Source organism: Mirounga leonina, unplaced genomic scaffold (assembly GCF_011800145.1).
Source record: "Mirounga leonina isolate KUSES-001 unplaced genomic scaffold, KU_Mleo_1.0 Mir_150, whole genome shotgun sequence".
Classification (NCBI taxonomy): domain Eukaryota; kingdom Metazoa; phylum Chordata; class Mammalia; order Carnivora; family Phocidae; genus Mirounga; species Mirounga leonina.
In genome coordinates, this window is record NW_023270374.1 from 23,547,126 (window position 1) to 23,563,943 (window position 16,818).

The window sequence follows — 16,818 nt, forward strand, 5'->3', positions numbered from 1 at the left end:
AGGCACGGAGCGGTTGAAGAACTTGCCCAACTGACAGAGTTGGAATCCAAGACACAAGGTTCTTAGCTACAGCGCGACGCTTTTTAGATATATAACCTCGCAGATGGATGAAACTGACTAAATGAACGAACTCATGGAAATATGAATATAAACGTTGATTTTTTTTTGCGTCTCCAGATTCCCCAGATCTGCCGCAAGGGGGCGCTCTCTCCCAGGTCTTGACGCCAGTCCTCAAGGCGCGCACTCCCTTTGCGTCTCGGGCTCGCGCGCGCTGCCGCGGCACCGGAAGTGACTGAGCTTGCAAGTTCCCCCGGTCTCTTCAGGGGAAACTGAGGCCGGCTCGTTCGGAAGAGACAGCGCGAATCGTCAGCCAGGTAGGCCGGCCCGGGTCCGCGGCGCGGAACTTGGCCACGAAGAGCCCTCGCGTCTGGAAACGACCTGGCCGATGAAGGGGGGATGTGGCCCCCCACGGCTCGCGGGGCTCGCAGGTGAGAGCGCCGCCTCCTCTGTGCGTGGCAGGCGCTGCGCCCAATGGGAGCCCTCGCCGTCCCGCTTCTGTGCCGACTGGGCTCGCTGATTGGTTACGCTGGGGCGGGCCGCCGAGGGCGAGACCCCTCCTCCCTGAAAGGACTAGGGGGCGCCCCTGAGGGAGAGCTGTTGCCTGGCAACGGGGCGGTGGCCCGGCGGGTACCCGGCCTAGCGCGCGGGAGAAGCCGCCAGGCCGCAGCCCACCCGCCCCGGGCTCGGGAGAGGTGCAGCCCCCGGCCCCTAAGCCCTCCCGGGGGCGCCAGGAAGCTGCCTTGGACCTGTCCTCAGGAAAACGTGGTCTCAGCTGGTGTGGTGGGGGGAGGCTCGAGCAGGCCTCAGTCCCTCTCCCTGACCCGAGGAGAGGCCCGGCGCCTCACCCTCACCCCGTCTTTGTGCAGGGCGCCGGCGGCCATTGTGTCCGTGCGGGGAATGGAGGACCCGGCAATCCCCCCCCACCGCCGCCACGTCCAGGGCCTTTGGGGAATTCAGAGAAAATCAGCGGTGTTTCTGGGGGGTCCCCGGTCGTCAGCCTCCCGGAAAGGCCCGGGGATGGCCTTTCCGAAGTCAGACCGCAGATCCGAGGCAGTTTTCCCCTCCCTCTGTCCCTTCTCGAAACCTTGAGCCCCATTGAGAAGTCCCTGCAGGGTTTCGGAAGCCTTACCCTGAGCTGGTACTTAAATAGAAACAACAACAACAACAAAACCCTAAACCCCACACCAGCCACCTCCGGGAGAGTTCTCCTGGCTCCCAGTAGGAGGCGGAGAGCCAAGGGGCGTGCAAGAGCGAGGGGGCTGGGCTCCCGGGTGGCAGGAGGCCGCTGCCGAGTGGCCGCCCTCGATCCGGGCGATGGAGGAGGAAGCAAGCGAGGGGGCCGGTTCCTGAGCTTCGTAATTCCTGTGTCGCCTTCTGCGCTCCCAGCCTGCCGGGTCGCATGATCCCTCCAGCCGGAGCTCCTTTTTTTGCCAGCCGCCGTGAGGCCGGCTGAGTTGCCGGCATCCCGGCTGCCACCTCTTCTCCCGACCTATGTTACAAAAGATCTTCCCGGGGTTGCACCTGCCTGCGGTTGCCTGAGACGGATTTGAATGTAGGTGGTGTGGGGGTGGGGGGCAGACTGCCCGTGGGGGTGACTTTCTGAGGAAGGCATTTCGGAGAAAAGGGGGTGGCTGGGGTAAAAAAAAAAAAGAAAAAAAAGCCGGTGTGGTGATTCAGAAAGAGCCCACGGGTGCTTTCAATTTGACTTCATTGAAGTCTTTTGGAAGCTAGACCCAGACCTTACCTAAGAGCCACAAAGAAACCAGTTCTGGTACCTCGAGGGGGAATGGGATATTGTAGGGTAAATGGCATGCATATTAATTTTTTTTTTCCTGAAGCTCTTTCTCTCCCATCAGAACCCTATCTTGGCGTTGGATCTCAGAAGAGAACCACCAAGCAGAGACCAGACTCAGTGAGTGAGCAGGTGTTTTGGACAATGGACTGGTCGAGCCCATCCCTATTATAAAGATGTCTCAGAGCAACCGGGAGCTGGTGGTTGACTTTCTCTCCTACAAGCTTTCCCAGAAAGGATACAGCTGGAGTCAGTTTAGTGATGTGGAAGAGAACAGAACTGAGGCCCCAGAAGGTACTGAATCAGAGATGGAGACCCCCAGTGCCATCAATGGCAACCCATCCTGGCACTTGGCGGACAGCCCTGCGGTGAATGGAGCCACTGGCCACAGCAGCAGCTTGGAAGCCCGGGAGGTGATCCCTATGGCAGCGGTGAAGCAAGCTCTGAGGGAGGCCGGGGATGAGTTTGAACTGAGGTACCGGCGGGCATTCAGCGACCTGACATCCCAGCTTCACATCACCCCAGGGACAGCATATCAGAGCTTTGAGCAGGTAGTGAACGAACTCTTCCGGGATGGGGTGAACTGGGGTCGCATTGTGGCCTTTTTCTCCTTCGGTGGGGCACTGTGCGTGGAGAGCGTAGACAAGGAGATGCAGGTATTGGTGAGTCGGATCGCAACTTGGATGGCCACTTACCTGAACGACCACCTAGAGCCTTGGATCCAGGAGAACGGCGGCTGGGTAAGGACCACGCCCCTTGTATGTACCTTTCCCTTGGCCTCCAGTCAGAGAGATGTCTAACAGCCTCTCCCCCGTATCTCTTTCTGTTGTGCTGGGTGGTTATTGGAGACTGTTTGTTAAGGAGATGTGACTGGCCTCATTGCACCACAAGAGGTTAACTGTTCTCAAATACAGATGACCTAGTTCTTGAGGGACCAGGCATCTTTCATTCTGGTCACCCTCATGACCCTACTCTTTCATACTTGTGTTCCAGTTTTTCAGCAGAGGAAAACATAGCCTGTGTGTTTATTTGGCCCCAAATCTTTGCGAGTGGAAAGTTATTCCAGTGTTCCCCCTCACCCTGACAAAATGGCTCACCACTGTAAGGGCTGATGGGTGTAATGCCTCTGAGCCCCTCCATTCTTACCCCCCAGGGATGTCAGTCTTGTCCTGGGCTTCCCTCCCACAAATCAAGTTCCCTTTATTTCAGAGTTTGCATACATGTTCCTCTCCTCTCAGAACAGGGCACGGCCAGGCAGAAGTTCCCACTGGCCTAGATGGCTGAGGATTGTCAGATTTTTAGGGCAGTGTAAGCTATGCCACTGGGCGGGTTGTTTGTGCTGCACCCCTCTGTTCATTTGCTCTGAAGTGTGCAACTTTCTGCATGGCTGGCCTGTTTGTGGAGCCCTTGCTGTGTCACGCATTAAGCCTGGGGACTTTGCACCTCACTGCCTGGGGTCGGTTGGGGAGCTCCAGCTGTTCTGCCTGTTGCTTTCCAGCCGGGGTCCTAGGGCCTCTTCACGGAGCACTGTTGGATGGCAAAGCAAGAACCTGGTCTCTGGGGCTCTTTGGGATATAGAGATTCAGTGACAGACTTCAGAAACAAACTGACATAGGTGTGAGTGCCAGCCCTGTCACTCAACCAGCTGTGTGACCTTGGACAGGCCAGTTTACCTTGAGCCTCAGTCTCTTCCACTAAAAAAAGGCGGCAAGCCCTCTTGGCCTTGCAGAATATTGTAAATCTTGGAGCTAATGTGAGCAGTGACTGGCACCAGCAAGTCCCTGTAGCAGTTGTTTTTGGTTCCAGACGAAGGAGTCGTGCCCTCATTCCTTTCCTAGGGAGGGAGAATTCTCTTGCCCATCACCAACTTCGGAGCAGATAGTGGTGAGAGGTTCTTACCATTGGTCATTGTAGGCAATGTTTGCTCTTCTGCAGCAAACTCAGTCCTAATTTCCTTGCTTATCTCCCTGCCTAGGGGAGATGCAGGGCTTATGAGAGGTATTCGGTCCCCTCAGAATACCCCCAAAATTGAGCAGGCCGTGGAAAATAAGTCATCTATTGAAGGAGCTGAGGTGGAAGGGGCCTTGCAGCATGGACTCAGGAATGTCAAGAATGCAAATTATCCATAGGCTGGGCCTAGGGCGTGGCACTTCAGTTTACCTCTGAGCCAGAGACTGCCTAGTTTGCCCTTCCCCCTGTCTTATTTCCCATTTCTTTGCAACTTCATTAACTCTCCTGCTGCCAGTTCTTGTAAAATACAAAGGGGTCAAGTCAATAGAGGTCAGATGACTGGGGTGGGGTCGGGGGGAGGTAAAAGTGGAGAGCTCTCTGAGCTAAGGCTGACCAGACTTGAAAGCCATTCTGTAAATGAACTCCCTGGGGGGATAAATGATTAAATAGTTCCTGTTGGTTTGTGTGATGACCTCGCCTGTTCCCTCCTGCTTTGATTCTCTTTGGGGGCAAATATTTGTTCAGCTGATTACAGGAGGGACAGGATTCCAGCACTTTAGACGCAGCCTCTGAGGCATCTCCTAGTAGAGACGTGGGCCTTGTGCCCACCTTGCCTGACTATTGTCTTTGGCCAGGGGTGCTAATACCAGGTGGGTTGTTGCCAGCTATTAACAAAAGGCAGTCTGGGAGAGGTGCCTGTTCTGTCGGCCAGCCTCTGCAGAGGGCTACCAGGATCAGAGAATTGCCAGTCGCCCAGTATTGTATACAGAAAGAGGTTTTAGACACGGCAACACAGGGCAAGTTCATTAGATCACCCCTGGATTGAAGTTCCATCTTCTGTCTTTTTGCCCAAGAATTTTCAGAGCCCGTTAGACAACATACCATATGTTACTTCCTCCTGGTGAACAGAGGGGATGTGTGCAGAAGCCAGTTATGTCAGCACCATTTCTGGGCATACGTGCTCCCTGAGGCCAGGAGGTAAAGAACATTTGAGTTAAGAGATCCTTTGGATAGAAGCTACCCACACACTTCCCTGTCAAGTACCATCCTGTTTGAGCTGCGCAGATTGGCCACTACAGTGGCATCTCAAAACCTTCCTGGAGGCTGTGGCGGATCCACGAGTGTAGGACTTATGGGCCATTACCACCCTGGGATATGCTCTAAATTTAGCATCCCTGCAGAAAAGGGGAAGGAAATGAGCCTTTATAGAGTACATCCTATGTATGAGGCATTGTGTTGGGTCTTCTACTTATGCAACCAAAATTTACTGAGCATCTGCTATGAGGCAGGCACCGTGCTGACAGTAAGCCACACATGATACCTTCCCTCGTGGAAATGACATGCTATCTCATATATCCCACACAATAACTTTTCAAGGTAGGTGGGTTTGTTTATTCCCAGTTTACATGTGAAGCTCCTGATAGCTCAATGACTGGTTCCAGATATCCCTCAGCCAGTTAAGTGACTGAGTGAGAATTTACACCTAGGTCAGCCTCAGCCTGAAGCCTAAAGTCTTTTCCATCTGCATCAGGTTGTCCTAGGAGTAATAAAGTGACCCAGACAGCCTGGCACAGAAGGGCAGAAATGCTGTTGGGTCAAACAAAACATGCCCATGGAGGTGCTCACTCTGGTCTGTGACATTGCTCAGGAAGCCTCAGGTAGAAGAGCGTCTTTGTTGACGGTAGCAGGTTCCCAAAGGCACGTGTGTAGTAGCCTCAGATTCTGGCATTGGAAAAACTCAAGTAGGCATCAGGGTTTTGCCCAGAGTGGCCTTTTTGTTAATTCTTTCACTGTTAAACCCTCTCAGGCCCTGCCAGTAGGTAAGAATCGTGGGGGGGGGGGGGGGGGGGGGGAGGAGAAGGTGGCCTGTTTCAGATATATCTACTTAATTGTGGGTGATTTCCAAGGACTGGAATTCCACATGTAGCCACACCACTGCCTGCCTGGAGTCACCTGGCAAGATGCTCAACCTGTTTGTCTCTCTTGTCCATCCATCTCTCCTACCTGTAAAATAGAATAATGACAGCCACCTGCCATAGCTTGACTCTAGTAAAGAATCTAGAACAAAAGCCCTTCCTGGGCCTTAATTGTAGGGTGGAAGCACTTCTTTTAATGAGTGGACCATCTGCCTCAGAAAACTGAACTTTGGCCCCAGAGTTCTCAAGAAACAAAGCTCCTGAGATATTCATCTAGAATGGAATATGATATGACCTTCTCTGTAGGGACAGAGTGTTTTGGGGGTTTTCCAATGGGAATGTGGACAATTTTAGGGTGAGGACAATTTTAGGTGGTCAAACCATTTTGGGATCGCAGTCCCTGGGAAACCCCTTAGCTTGATGGAAAACCATTGTCAGGAGCAATGAACAGTGTGTGGAGAGAGGAAACATAATTTGGCCTTTCCCAGGCTGCATGGTTCTGTGGTCTTTTAGTTTCTATAGGTTTCTTCTTGCCTATTCTGGCTTCTTTGGCATGGGTATATGCTAGCTGAAGCACCTCAGTGACCTTTGCAGATCTCAGCAGCTGTTGGCAATTCTGCGGTTTTCTTGGGGAAACCCCATTAGAAACCCCAAATGTGGAAATTTTTAGTAATCTCATTCAAGTCCCAAAGTGAGGTAGAAATGTCTCAGGGACTCCACCTCAAAACACCCAGTTCTCCTGGATGTACATTTGAGGTTGCTCTTGAAACCCTGTCACTATCACAGGATTTTCCAGACTTCCTGGGACTAATTTCCCTAGAGGCCCCACAGAGCCCTTTAGCTTCTGGTAGAAAATTACCCAGGTGTTTTTTCAGGGGGTCCCAACAGAGCCCAGAGGGTTTTCTTGACTTCTGTGTGGTTAGTCACCAGATTTGTTTGGGTTGCAGGAAGCAGCGGTTGTCACCTGTCCTTTCCCCAGCAGGTATCTGTCCTCACACCAATAGGCTTCAGCATTTTCCAGTGTCCTCAGTCTTCCATCATGGGGCTTTCTTTCAGCAACCATGGTCTTGTCTAGGTTTGGCATGGATAGATTTAGGGGTATTCTCAGTGAGCTCCTCTTTGACAGAAGTATAATCTGCTTCTTTAATTAGCAGGGCCCTGTCCCTACCCCCAACCTAATTGCACAGAGTCCTCCCTAGGGACTCCCTCTCTTTTCTTTGAAGGAGTCACTCTGCTCCTGGAGCAGCTTCTCTTCTGTCCCTCCAGCCAACAGTCTGTTTTCCCCATTCCCAGTTGGCAGACCTGAGTCAGACAATCCACTGGGTCTTTTTGTTTAGCCTGGGGAAGAGAAGACTCAAGAGAATATGATCACCAGTTTCAAATATCTGGAGGAAGAGGGGCTACACCTTTTTTATTGGTAGAGTACCCAACAGAACTTGGATAAATGAGAGGAAAATAACAGTGGTAGCATGAACTTAGTGTAAAGAAGACATTTCTCACACTATTATATCTCTACCAGATTTAGGAGTTTCCTGAAGGTGGAGTCCACATCTTTTTTTTTTTTTTTAAGGTTTTATTTATTTATCTGACAGAGCACAAGCAGGGGGAGCAGCAGAGGGGGAGGGAGAAGCAGACTCCCCGCCAAGCAGAGAGCCTGACATGGGGCTCGATCCCAGGACCCTGGGATCACGACCTGAGCCGAAGGCAGACGCCCAACCGACTGAGCCACCTAGGTGCCCCTGGAGTCCACATCTTGTCCACACTTGTTTCCTCAGCACTGAACAGAGGTCTTGGGCATAGCAGGTATCTAATGAGAGAGATGCCCAGCAAATTTCTGAAGAAACAGATAGTTATCAAACCAGAATAATAGTAATGGGAATTTTCACTGACCTGATCATTCAGTCATTGATTCAAATGATATTTATTGAGCTCCTATGTCCAGGCTGTCCTAGGTATTAGGGGTACTACTGCCTTAAATTAAGTTTCTGTCCTCATGAAGCTCACATTCCAGTGGGGAGAAACAGACAATAAGCATGTAAGTACATATATAAAACATATCAGGTGATAGTAAGCACTATGAAGAAAGTAAAGCAGGTCAAGGGCATGCCTCACAAGGGAGGTGGGGCTGCAGTTTTAAGAGAGGTTAGGGAGGGCATCACCAAAAGGTAGTGTTTGAGCCAAGACCTGAAGAATGTGGCTAGAGAAGAAATAGCAAGAGGGAAAGTGGTTGGGATTGAGAGGGGAGAGAGGTGGCCAAAGACCAGATCACACAGCGCATTACAGTCCATGCTGAGGACTTGGCTGTGGATGAATGCGAGAGAAGCCAGGAGAGAGTTTGCAGCAGGGGTGAAGTGATCTGAATTCGGCAAGGGCGGCAGCCAGGAGGAACCAGTGACGAGCTGGTGCAACTGCCCAGTGAGAAAGAAGAGTGGTTTGGATCAGTAGGCTGAGGTGGAAGTAGTGAGAAGTGACTAGAGAATATGGCCAGGTTTGCACTTGGTGAACTGACGGAAGCCGCCTTTTCTAGCCACTTGGAGGTCATGAAATCAAGGCTAAATAAGCTAGTTGTTCTTCAGGGATAGTTCTCTTCAAATGTGGTATCCTGAATGGTCCCCCTCCATTCTAGGAATATTTCGGTCTGAGTAACTGCAGCTTCTCTGGGCCTAGGTCCCAGCTCACCCACATCTAGCTGTGTGACCTTGGGCAAGCTCCTTGAATTCTCTGAACCTTGGGGCAAATAATACCTGCTTCATCGGGTCATGGCAAAGACCTAAAGAGGCCTGCCTGAGATGGGTAGAGCCTGGCACGTGTTGGTATCATAATTCTTAATCATCTTCACCACAGAACTCACGTCAGAAACTCATTCAGCATCCATTCTTTTTTTTTTTTTTTAAGATTTTATTTATTTATTTGACAGAGAGAGATACAGAGAGAGAAGGAACACAAGCAGGGGGAGTGTGAGAGGGAGAAGCAGGCTTCCCGCAGAGCAGGGAGCCCGACGCGGGGCTCGATCCCAGGACCCTGGGACCATGACCCTGAGCCGAAGGCAGACGCTTAGCGGCTGAGCCACCCAGGCGCCCCCCATTCTCCTTTTTTGGCCTGCATGCCCCTCCAACACATGCTCTAGGCAGACAGGTCCTAGCAGTGTTCTGTCCTGGCAGCAGCTCTTGGTGTTCCTGTATCATGGTGGTACAGGCACTGGGCTTAGAGTCAGGATCCCTGTTGTGCTGTCAGTCTGCTCAGACTTCACTGTCTTGCCTTAGCCAGCTCACTTCACCCCCAGGCTCTAGTTTCCACCGTATCTGTAGGATGGAGGGTTGAAGTTGGTAGTCTATGAATCTGCTTGTCACTGGCGTTAAGCCTTGTGGCCAGTTCCTCCAGTAAGGCCCTATTTCACAGTAGTTACATTTGAGGATGGCTCCTTTCTATCAATAGCTACAACACTTTAACTGCAAAAATTAAGTAATCCCAGTGTCAGTGTAGCGTAGTTTCTCACTGACCCCTCAATAATAATAATAAACCACATTTATGTAGCACTTACAGCTCAGAAAGCGCTTTCCTATCCACCATGCCTTTTTATGCGTATAGCCACCCAGGGAGGTGAGCAGGAGGGAAGTCAAGCTCAGAAAGGTGAAGTGGCTTGCCAAGGTCACACATCAGGAGGAAGACAGGCTTTGGATTTTCAGATCTGCACTTGACCACTTCTTTGCTTTGTGACCTTGGGCAAGTCTTTTAACTTGTAAATGGCCGTAATAATAGTGCCCTGTTCTGAAGACTCAGTGAGTTAATCCATATCTTAAGGCCCTCGGAACAGTGACTATTCGTATGAGCAGGAAACGGCAGCCGCATCCTAGGGCTCCTTCTGGCTTCCCGTTTATTATATATTGATTTTTGCAAATAGTGTTTTTGCAGAAAGAAACTGCCTTTGGGACCTTTGGGTACTTGGTTTCATCCTGATGAGGCTCTCGGTCCAAGCTGGAGCCTTACAGCTAGCTCCAAGCTACAGGGCTTTTTGGGCAGACTCCAGAGCTCCCCTCGGAACTAGAGGTTTTTCTCTCGCTCTTCAGGAAATGCCATTGCAGTGACTTCCATGGACTGCTTCCTGTCCCAGCCCTGCAGCCGATTCCTGCTGGCGAGAGTGTAGAAACTGGAAAGTCATGTCCCTAAAGGCTCCCCTCTCCCCACAAACTGCTTTTTTTGGACATGTCCCTCCCTTTCCTCTTGTCAGTTACTTTCTTTGCTCCCTCCCCCGTTCACCTTTCACCTAGCTTCTCTCTCCAGCCCTTGATCACCCCTTTAAGATTTGAAAATGCATTTCCACTTAGTTCTGTCAGGCTTTTTCCCCCATCCCATGCTGGGGGGCTGGTCAGAACTCTTGAGCTCTCTCCATGGCTCCATCACTCAGTAGCAGTTTCAGTCTGGGACTCCCCCTAGAGGGACATTAAGCCTGTCACTTGCAGTGCCTTGTATCATCCATTAACCCTGAGTTTCCTCAGAGGTTCCCCCTGCCCAGGATGGAGACTCCTAAGAGAGATCTTAGAGGTTTGGCACATGTAAATCCTGCCTCTTGGAGATTGATGACAGAGGATAGAGTGAAGTGGAGCCGGCCCTTCCCCCCTTCACCTTTCGGGAGGAAGCTAGAAAGGTTGAAAACCTTGTTGGACAATCATCTGAGGAATGGGAGCTAGCTTGGGAGGGGATTGGAACGCACTCAACTATGCCTCAGATCCTTTGTTCCGCTCTTGAAAGGGAAACATTCCCCTCCCTCCTCCCTGGCCACACACACGTGCCTTTGTTCCCCCGGTCAGGCGGAGCCAGGAACACAGTGTCCCTTCCAAGGAGCCTGACTTGCCTCCCCAGAGGCTGGCCTCCTGGTCAGCAGGACTGGGATTTTAGCTCAGCGACCCCCCCAGTCTCCTGTCCTTTCCATGGGGGAGCCTTTCTCTCAGAGGCTGAAAACTTGCCTGCAAACAGCTGTCCAGGGACTTCCCTGGAATTATTCCACGGGATGCCCACATCCCAGGATTAAACAGTCCCTCCCTCTTATTCCACTTGGTGATTAATATTATTGTTAACATTACTATTAATAGTACCTAACATTTATCAAGTGCTTATTCTATGCCAGGCATTGTTCAAAGTGCTTTACATGTATTTATTTATTCCATTCGCCTAGCAGCACTTTGAAGTTGGCACTATTATTATCCCCATTTTACAAATGAGGAAACTGAGGTAGAGGTTAAACAACTTATGCAAGGTAGCACGGTTAGTAAGCTCCAAGCTCCCACTTTTAAATTCTGCGCTCTTCCCCCTCCCCCTCACTACCAGCTAGATGATGGTGGGTGTTTATCCAGTGCCACTTATGTGACAGGCCTTTTACCAACATCATCTCTGTTACTGTCCCAACAACTTGATCATTACAGGACACTGAGATTTGGAGGGCTTAGTTAGCAGGAGTCAGAGTCAGGATTTCAAACCAAGACTGCCTTACTCCAAAGCCTGTGTTCTTTATCTCTACCCTCCTTTAAAACCCTACAAGGTTATCGATTGAGAAAACTGAGGCTCAGAGAAAAATGACATGTGCTCAGGACCTCATAAGCTAATAAATACCAGGGCGATCTGGGATTCAGACTTGAGATGACACCTTCAACACTTTACTGCTTTAGTAGTCTGGAGCATGATGATAGTAGCTTTTATGTGCGTGTGAACGCTTTTCTATAATTTACCAGACTCCTTCGTATACATCGTTTCACAGTGAGGTAGGTGAGGTGGGCTTGTTCAGTCCCATTTCAGGGCAGGGGGGCTTGTCCCACAGTAAATGGCAGAGTCAGACTTAGAATCCGTGTTCTGACTTTTAATGCAGTGTTATTGACCATGCCTGCCTTCCCTAAGGCTGTCCATTGCTTGGGCTGTCCTCAGAGTTTTGTTTCATTTGTTAAATCAACAAATACTGATGAATGCTTTATATGTGCTAAGTGCTGGGGATACTATGGATACTGTGGTGAGTGGATCTGGGTCCCATCCCTCAGTGGTCTGTTTCCATGCCCTCCATATCTTGGGCCTTGCTGATACCCTTCTGCCATCTGAATCAGGCTATGTGTATCACCCATCCACCCCCTCTGTTGCCAGACACACCAGGCAAGTTTCATTATACTTGGTGTGTATTGATCACCTTCCATACACCCATAGGTAAAAGTCTGGACTCAGATTTGAAGTTTAGCTTGATTTGTTGCTTGTGGTATAGTACAAGGCATTATCAGCTTCAGATTCTCACCCTTAAATTTGAGACAATAATACGAACCCATCAGAGTAAGCAAAAGTATTTTTTAATAATAATAACAGTTACTGTGTGTTGAGTGTTTGCTCTGTGCCAAGTGCTACGTTTATCCCCTTTGACATAATCATCTTGTTTGGTCCTCACAACTGTGTCAAGACAGGGAATCCCGGGGCACCTGGGTGGCCCAGTCGTTAAGCGTCTGCTTTCAGCTCAGGTCATGATCCCAGGGTCCTGGGATCAAGCCCCGCATCGGGCTCCCTGCTCGGCGGAAAGCCTGCTTCTCCCTCTCCCATTCCCCCTGCTTGTGTTCCCTCTCTCACTGTCTCTCTCTCTCTCTCTCTCTCAAATAAATAAATAAATAAAATCTAAAAAAAAAAAAAAAAATGAATCCAGAGCTTCCAGAGGCTCTATAACATGTCCACACTAACAGACCTCATAAGAGGCAGATCTGGGTCTTGCACTCAGATGTATCTGGTGCCAAAGCCTACCCTCAAGCCACTGTGTCATTGCTTCTTTGCAGGTCCGGACTGGCTTGTTTTACCCTGAGTTCCTGGCACAGGGCCTGAGGTTGGGTAAGGGCTCAGCCAGCATCTGCTCAATGAACGTGAAGGGTTATTATTAGATGCAGGTTAGGTGACAAAAATGTCTCTGTCCCTAAGGAAGCAAACTCATTTGCAGCAGGAGGAATAGACCCAAAACACTACAGACAAACTGTGCCAAGTCTGTGGTGTAGTTTCCAGAAGTAGAAGAGGACAAACCCACTGGCTGCATCCCACAGGTGCCCTGGACCTCTGCCAAACCGGCCCACTTCCACCATCAGCTATTCAGTTGATGACTCGGTCCCAAGGCCTCTACTCTCAGGCTGCATCATCAGTATGCACCTTCTCCCTTGCCGACTGCATCACCAACCCAGACCCTCTTCTGTGCCAATAGTGGAAAGTGTCAGGAAGGGGAGAGATCACTAAAGGCTTGAATAATAACTTTCTCAGCATTGTAGCTTTGTGTAGTTCACACTGAGTCCTCAGTTTCCCCATCTGTAAAAGGAAGATAATGGTCATCCCTTAATGAAGACAATAGCAATCTCTTTCTCAGAGGCGTGCTGTGTTTTTTCAGCCTGTATCACTCTTCTCTAGATCTGATCAGAGCTGTCATCTTACCATTTAGGTCTCAACTTAAATATCACCTCTCAAAAGGCCACGCATATTTACATGTTTACTGTCTGTCTCCTCCAGTAAGATCTAAGCCCCTAGAGTGTAGGGGTTTTGTCTCATTTTTTCCTTCATCCCCAGCATCTAGCAGAGTGCTTGGCACATAGGAGACCCTTAGCAAATATTTGTTGAATGAGTGAGTGACCCTGTAGCCCACCTAGCACAGTGCCTGACATAGTATGCTCAGTCAATGTTAGGCATCATTATTACCTATTAGGAAGATGTGGACCATTTGAAGGCTTTCAGTAGGTGGAAAGAATGTGTTGAGGGCAGCCTCGGTAGGTAAGAACCACCCAGGCAGATCTGGAGGGTAGAACGTATATGATGCATTTGGGAGGCAGTGAGAAGGTAGACTGGCTGAGAAATGGTCTGGGTTGTCAGTAAAGCTGGTCAGGGAAAAGGGAGCAGTGACTGATGGTGGAGGCTTCAGGGCAGAGGGATGGGGATGGTTGACAGTACAGGTGGGGCCAATGAGGAGAGGCCCAACACTGGAGGGATGCAGCCAGGTCTCCAGTAACCCCTGGGAAAGAGAATCTCTTGCCAGCTGGGGCACAGCAGGCAGAACTGCAGGGAGATAAAAGCCAGCGGCACCTGCGACCTGTGGATCAGGTACACAGCCCTGGTTGTTATTTTGGGGCTCTGGGCCAGGTGCAGATTCAAAGGCCTGATTGAAGCCTTTTGGCAACTCTTGTCTCAGCAGGGTAAACATCACCTGTCTCCCGCCACCTGTGGCAACAATGCCAGGAAGGTACCCTAGGCAGGCCCAAGGGGCCTGACTTTCTTGCTGCCCTCATGGAGCAAGAAATACCCACCAGGAGAGGCCACTCCTTTCCTGTCCTACAGCTCCCTTTCTGAAGGGCGATAAGATACCTCCTGCCCAAGAGGCCCCCGTGGTTCTGGCCCATGGAAGGCAGGGGCAGGGCTTTGGGAGCCGTTGACAGCTGGGCCCAGCTGGGGGAAGGGGTCAGTTTGGGAGCAGGTGCAGATTTCAGGGAGGGCGGGGCCTGAAGGGAAGTAGGGATCTTGGTAGACTACAAAATTTCCCTCCCCATCCCCCAGCCACAGCTGGCTTCTCTAGGAACCTGATGACCTAGTTACACTGCTTAGAAATTGTTAGCTTAACTTGCAGTTTAGGGCTGTACCAGTCTCTCCTCTCTGAGGCTTCTTGGGTCCAAAAGGTGTCCTGGCATTCCCCCAAGAGGGTTCCATGTGAAGGACATCAACCATATCACATGTACAGGCTTCTTGTCCAATCATTGGCTTCTCCCTTCTTCCCTGATGTGCCCCCCACCTACCCAATCCCAGGGAGAAAAGACTGCCCTGCCCCCACCCCTGCCTACTTCTCTGTCTCTCTGGGGGTTGATGGGTGGCAAATAGAGGTCACAAACTTCCCTGGAGGTTTAGCAGAGAGGGAGAGAACTCCTATTGCCCTAGAAATAGCTTGAGTATACGTACCCATTTCCTCCTTACCTTCTCATCTGTGTGATGTTCAGACTTGATGGAAGGGGGTGAGGAAGAATCTTCTGGGGGCTCTGGAGGCTCCAGTCCTCCCAGGCAGTAGCTACTCCTGGTATTCCTGGTGTCTCCCTCTCCATGGCCTCCCTAGGACAAATTCCATCAGTTAAGAGTTAGGTACAAAATTTGCCAAACCAATTATTGAATCCTACTTGCTCTATAGTTATCCTTGGAGAAATTACTTAGTCTCCCCCAGCCTTAGTTTCCTCATCTATAAAAAAGAGATGATAATATATAGTGCTTTTCTTCTTCTTTTTTTTTTTTTTTGGTGTAAAAAGGTGGTTTTATTAAAGCTCGGGGACAGGACCCGTGGGCAGAAAAAGCTGCCTATAGTGCTTTTCTTGAAAGACTCTTGGGAGCATGAAAAAAACTAGTAAGATACATGGAACACTTAGCATGGAGCCTGGCATATAGTAATTACTCAGTATGACAGCAACTATTACTGCTATTGTTATCAGTGTCTTCACAGGTGATCAAGTTGCTGTGATCACTATTGGAGCTACTCTCCAAGAGCAAACTTTTAGGCTGAGAGAGTATGTGGATATCCTTTGGAGATTATAGGATTCCTGAAGCTGAGGACTGTGGCCCATAACCTTGTTCTCCACCTCCTCCACAAGTGCCCCAAGTCATGCTTTATACACAGTAAGTGTTGCTGACCCAGCATTTGGCAATAGGGCCTATTTTCTTTGATCTTTGCCAAGTGCCTCCAAGAAGGCAGGGACCTCCTCCTCTGCTTTATTTACTGCTGTGTCCCTAGAACCTGCCACAGAACCGGGAACATAGAAAGCACTCAGCCATTATTGTCAACTGAGTGGAAGGCTTAGTGAGTTGAATATTAAAATACATAGGACTTGGGGCGCTGTCTGGCTTAGTCGGTAGAGCATGTGACTCTTAATCTTGGGGTTGTAAGTTTGAACCCCGTGTTGGATGTAGAGATTACTTAAAATCGTTAGGGGTGCCTGGATGGCTCAGTCAGTTAAGCATCCGACTCTTGTTTTCAGCTCTGGTCATGATCTCATGGTTGTGAGATCAAGCCCCACATCAGGCTGTGAGTTCAGCGCGTGGTCTACTTGAGATTCTTTCTCCCTCCTCCTGACTTCTCCCCCTGCTTGGTCTCTCTCTCTCTCAAATAAAATCTTTAAAAAAAATAAGAATAAATAAAATCTTTAAAAAATAATAAAAATAAAGTACATAGGAGCACATCTAGCACGTAGTAGGTGCATGACACGTGTTTGAATGATTAAACAAGGTATTATGAGGACTCTGAGTTTTTCCAGAATGGCTCCACTCCTTGTTTGCTGTGTGGCCATAAGCCTCTTGCCCAAGCTCTGCCTATTTGCCTCATCTGTTGTAGAAAGATAACACCCGCCTTGCCTCCCTCATGGGCTAGCTGTGAGACTCCGGGAGATGATAGATGAAAAAGCACTTTGAGAACTATAAATATTTGGTTTTGTTGTTGCTCCTTGACTGAGGTCACAGCCATAGCTGTGTCATTCATTCATTCATTCGTTCATTCAACCAACATTTTTTGAATGGAAACAATAGGTAGCTCTCTCACTTACCTGGCTTCATGAAATTGGACAGTTACTTTAGTTTTTTAAGTCTGAACATCCATCAAGTGGAAATAATATTCTTTTCACAGGATTGTTGGGAGAAAGACTAAAGTAAGGTACTCTGAGCTTATTGAGGCTGAAAACTGTCTCATTTGCTGTTATCAACTCCTATTCGGCCTAGCATTTGGTGGCTGAGTGTTTAGTGACATTAAGCCATTGCAGACAAGGCCAGAATTCTGAGTGTGATTCAAATGGGAAATAGAAATTAGTATTAACTCCTAACCTCAGGATGTCCTCGCCTGCCTAGGCTGGACTGCTGAGTGGGAACTCTGACCTAGCCAGGATCAGTGCTGCTTAAACATAAAACCGTGGGCACAGCAGGCCTCACCCCACGCTCACCTCTGATTCAGAACAAGAACAACCACCCCTTGTTCTACCCACTCTCCATCTGCTACTCAGCTAGAAAAATTTCCCTTTGCTCACAGCACCCACATTCATGTGGAACCCTAGGGGTTACCATATCAAAGAAATCAGGGAGTCTTCAGAAATG

General features: G+C 49.6%; 1 protein-coding gene across 6 annotated transcripts in view; it reads left to right on the forward strand.

Annotated features, from left to right (window-relative positions):
• The first annotated feature begins 279 nt into the window (after positions 1-279).
• Positions 280-16,818, forward strand: part of BCL2L1 (BCL2 like 1) — a 50,873-nt gene continuing 34,334 nt past the window's right edge. Inside the window, exons 1-2 of one of the 6 annotated variants that reach the window (XM_035006073.1) lie at positions 280-374; positions 1,899-2,592. In XM_035006073.1, coding sequence (XP_034861964.1) covers positions 2,029-2,592 — 564 coding nt within the window. In that variant the 5' untranslated portion in view covers positions 280-374; positions 1,899-2,028. Of the gene's footprint in view, positions 489-728; positions 1,613-1,898; positions 2,593-16,818 lie in introns of those variants that run through there. The other 5 variants (XM_035006075.1, XM_035006074.1, XM_035006072.1 and 2 more) reach the window with 5 other exon arrangements.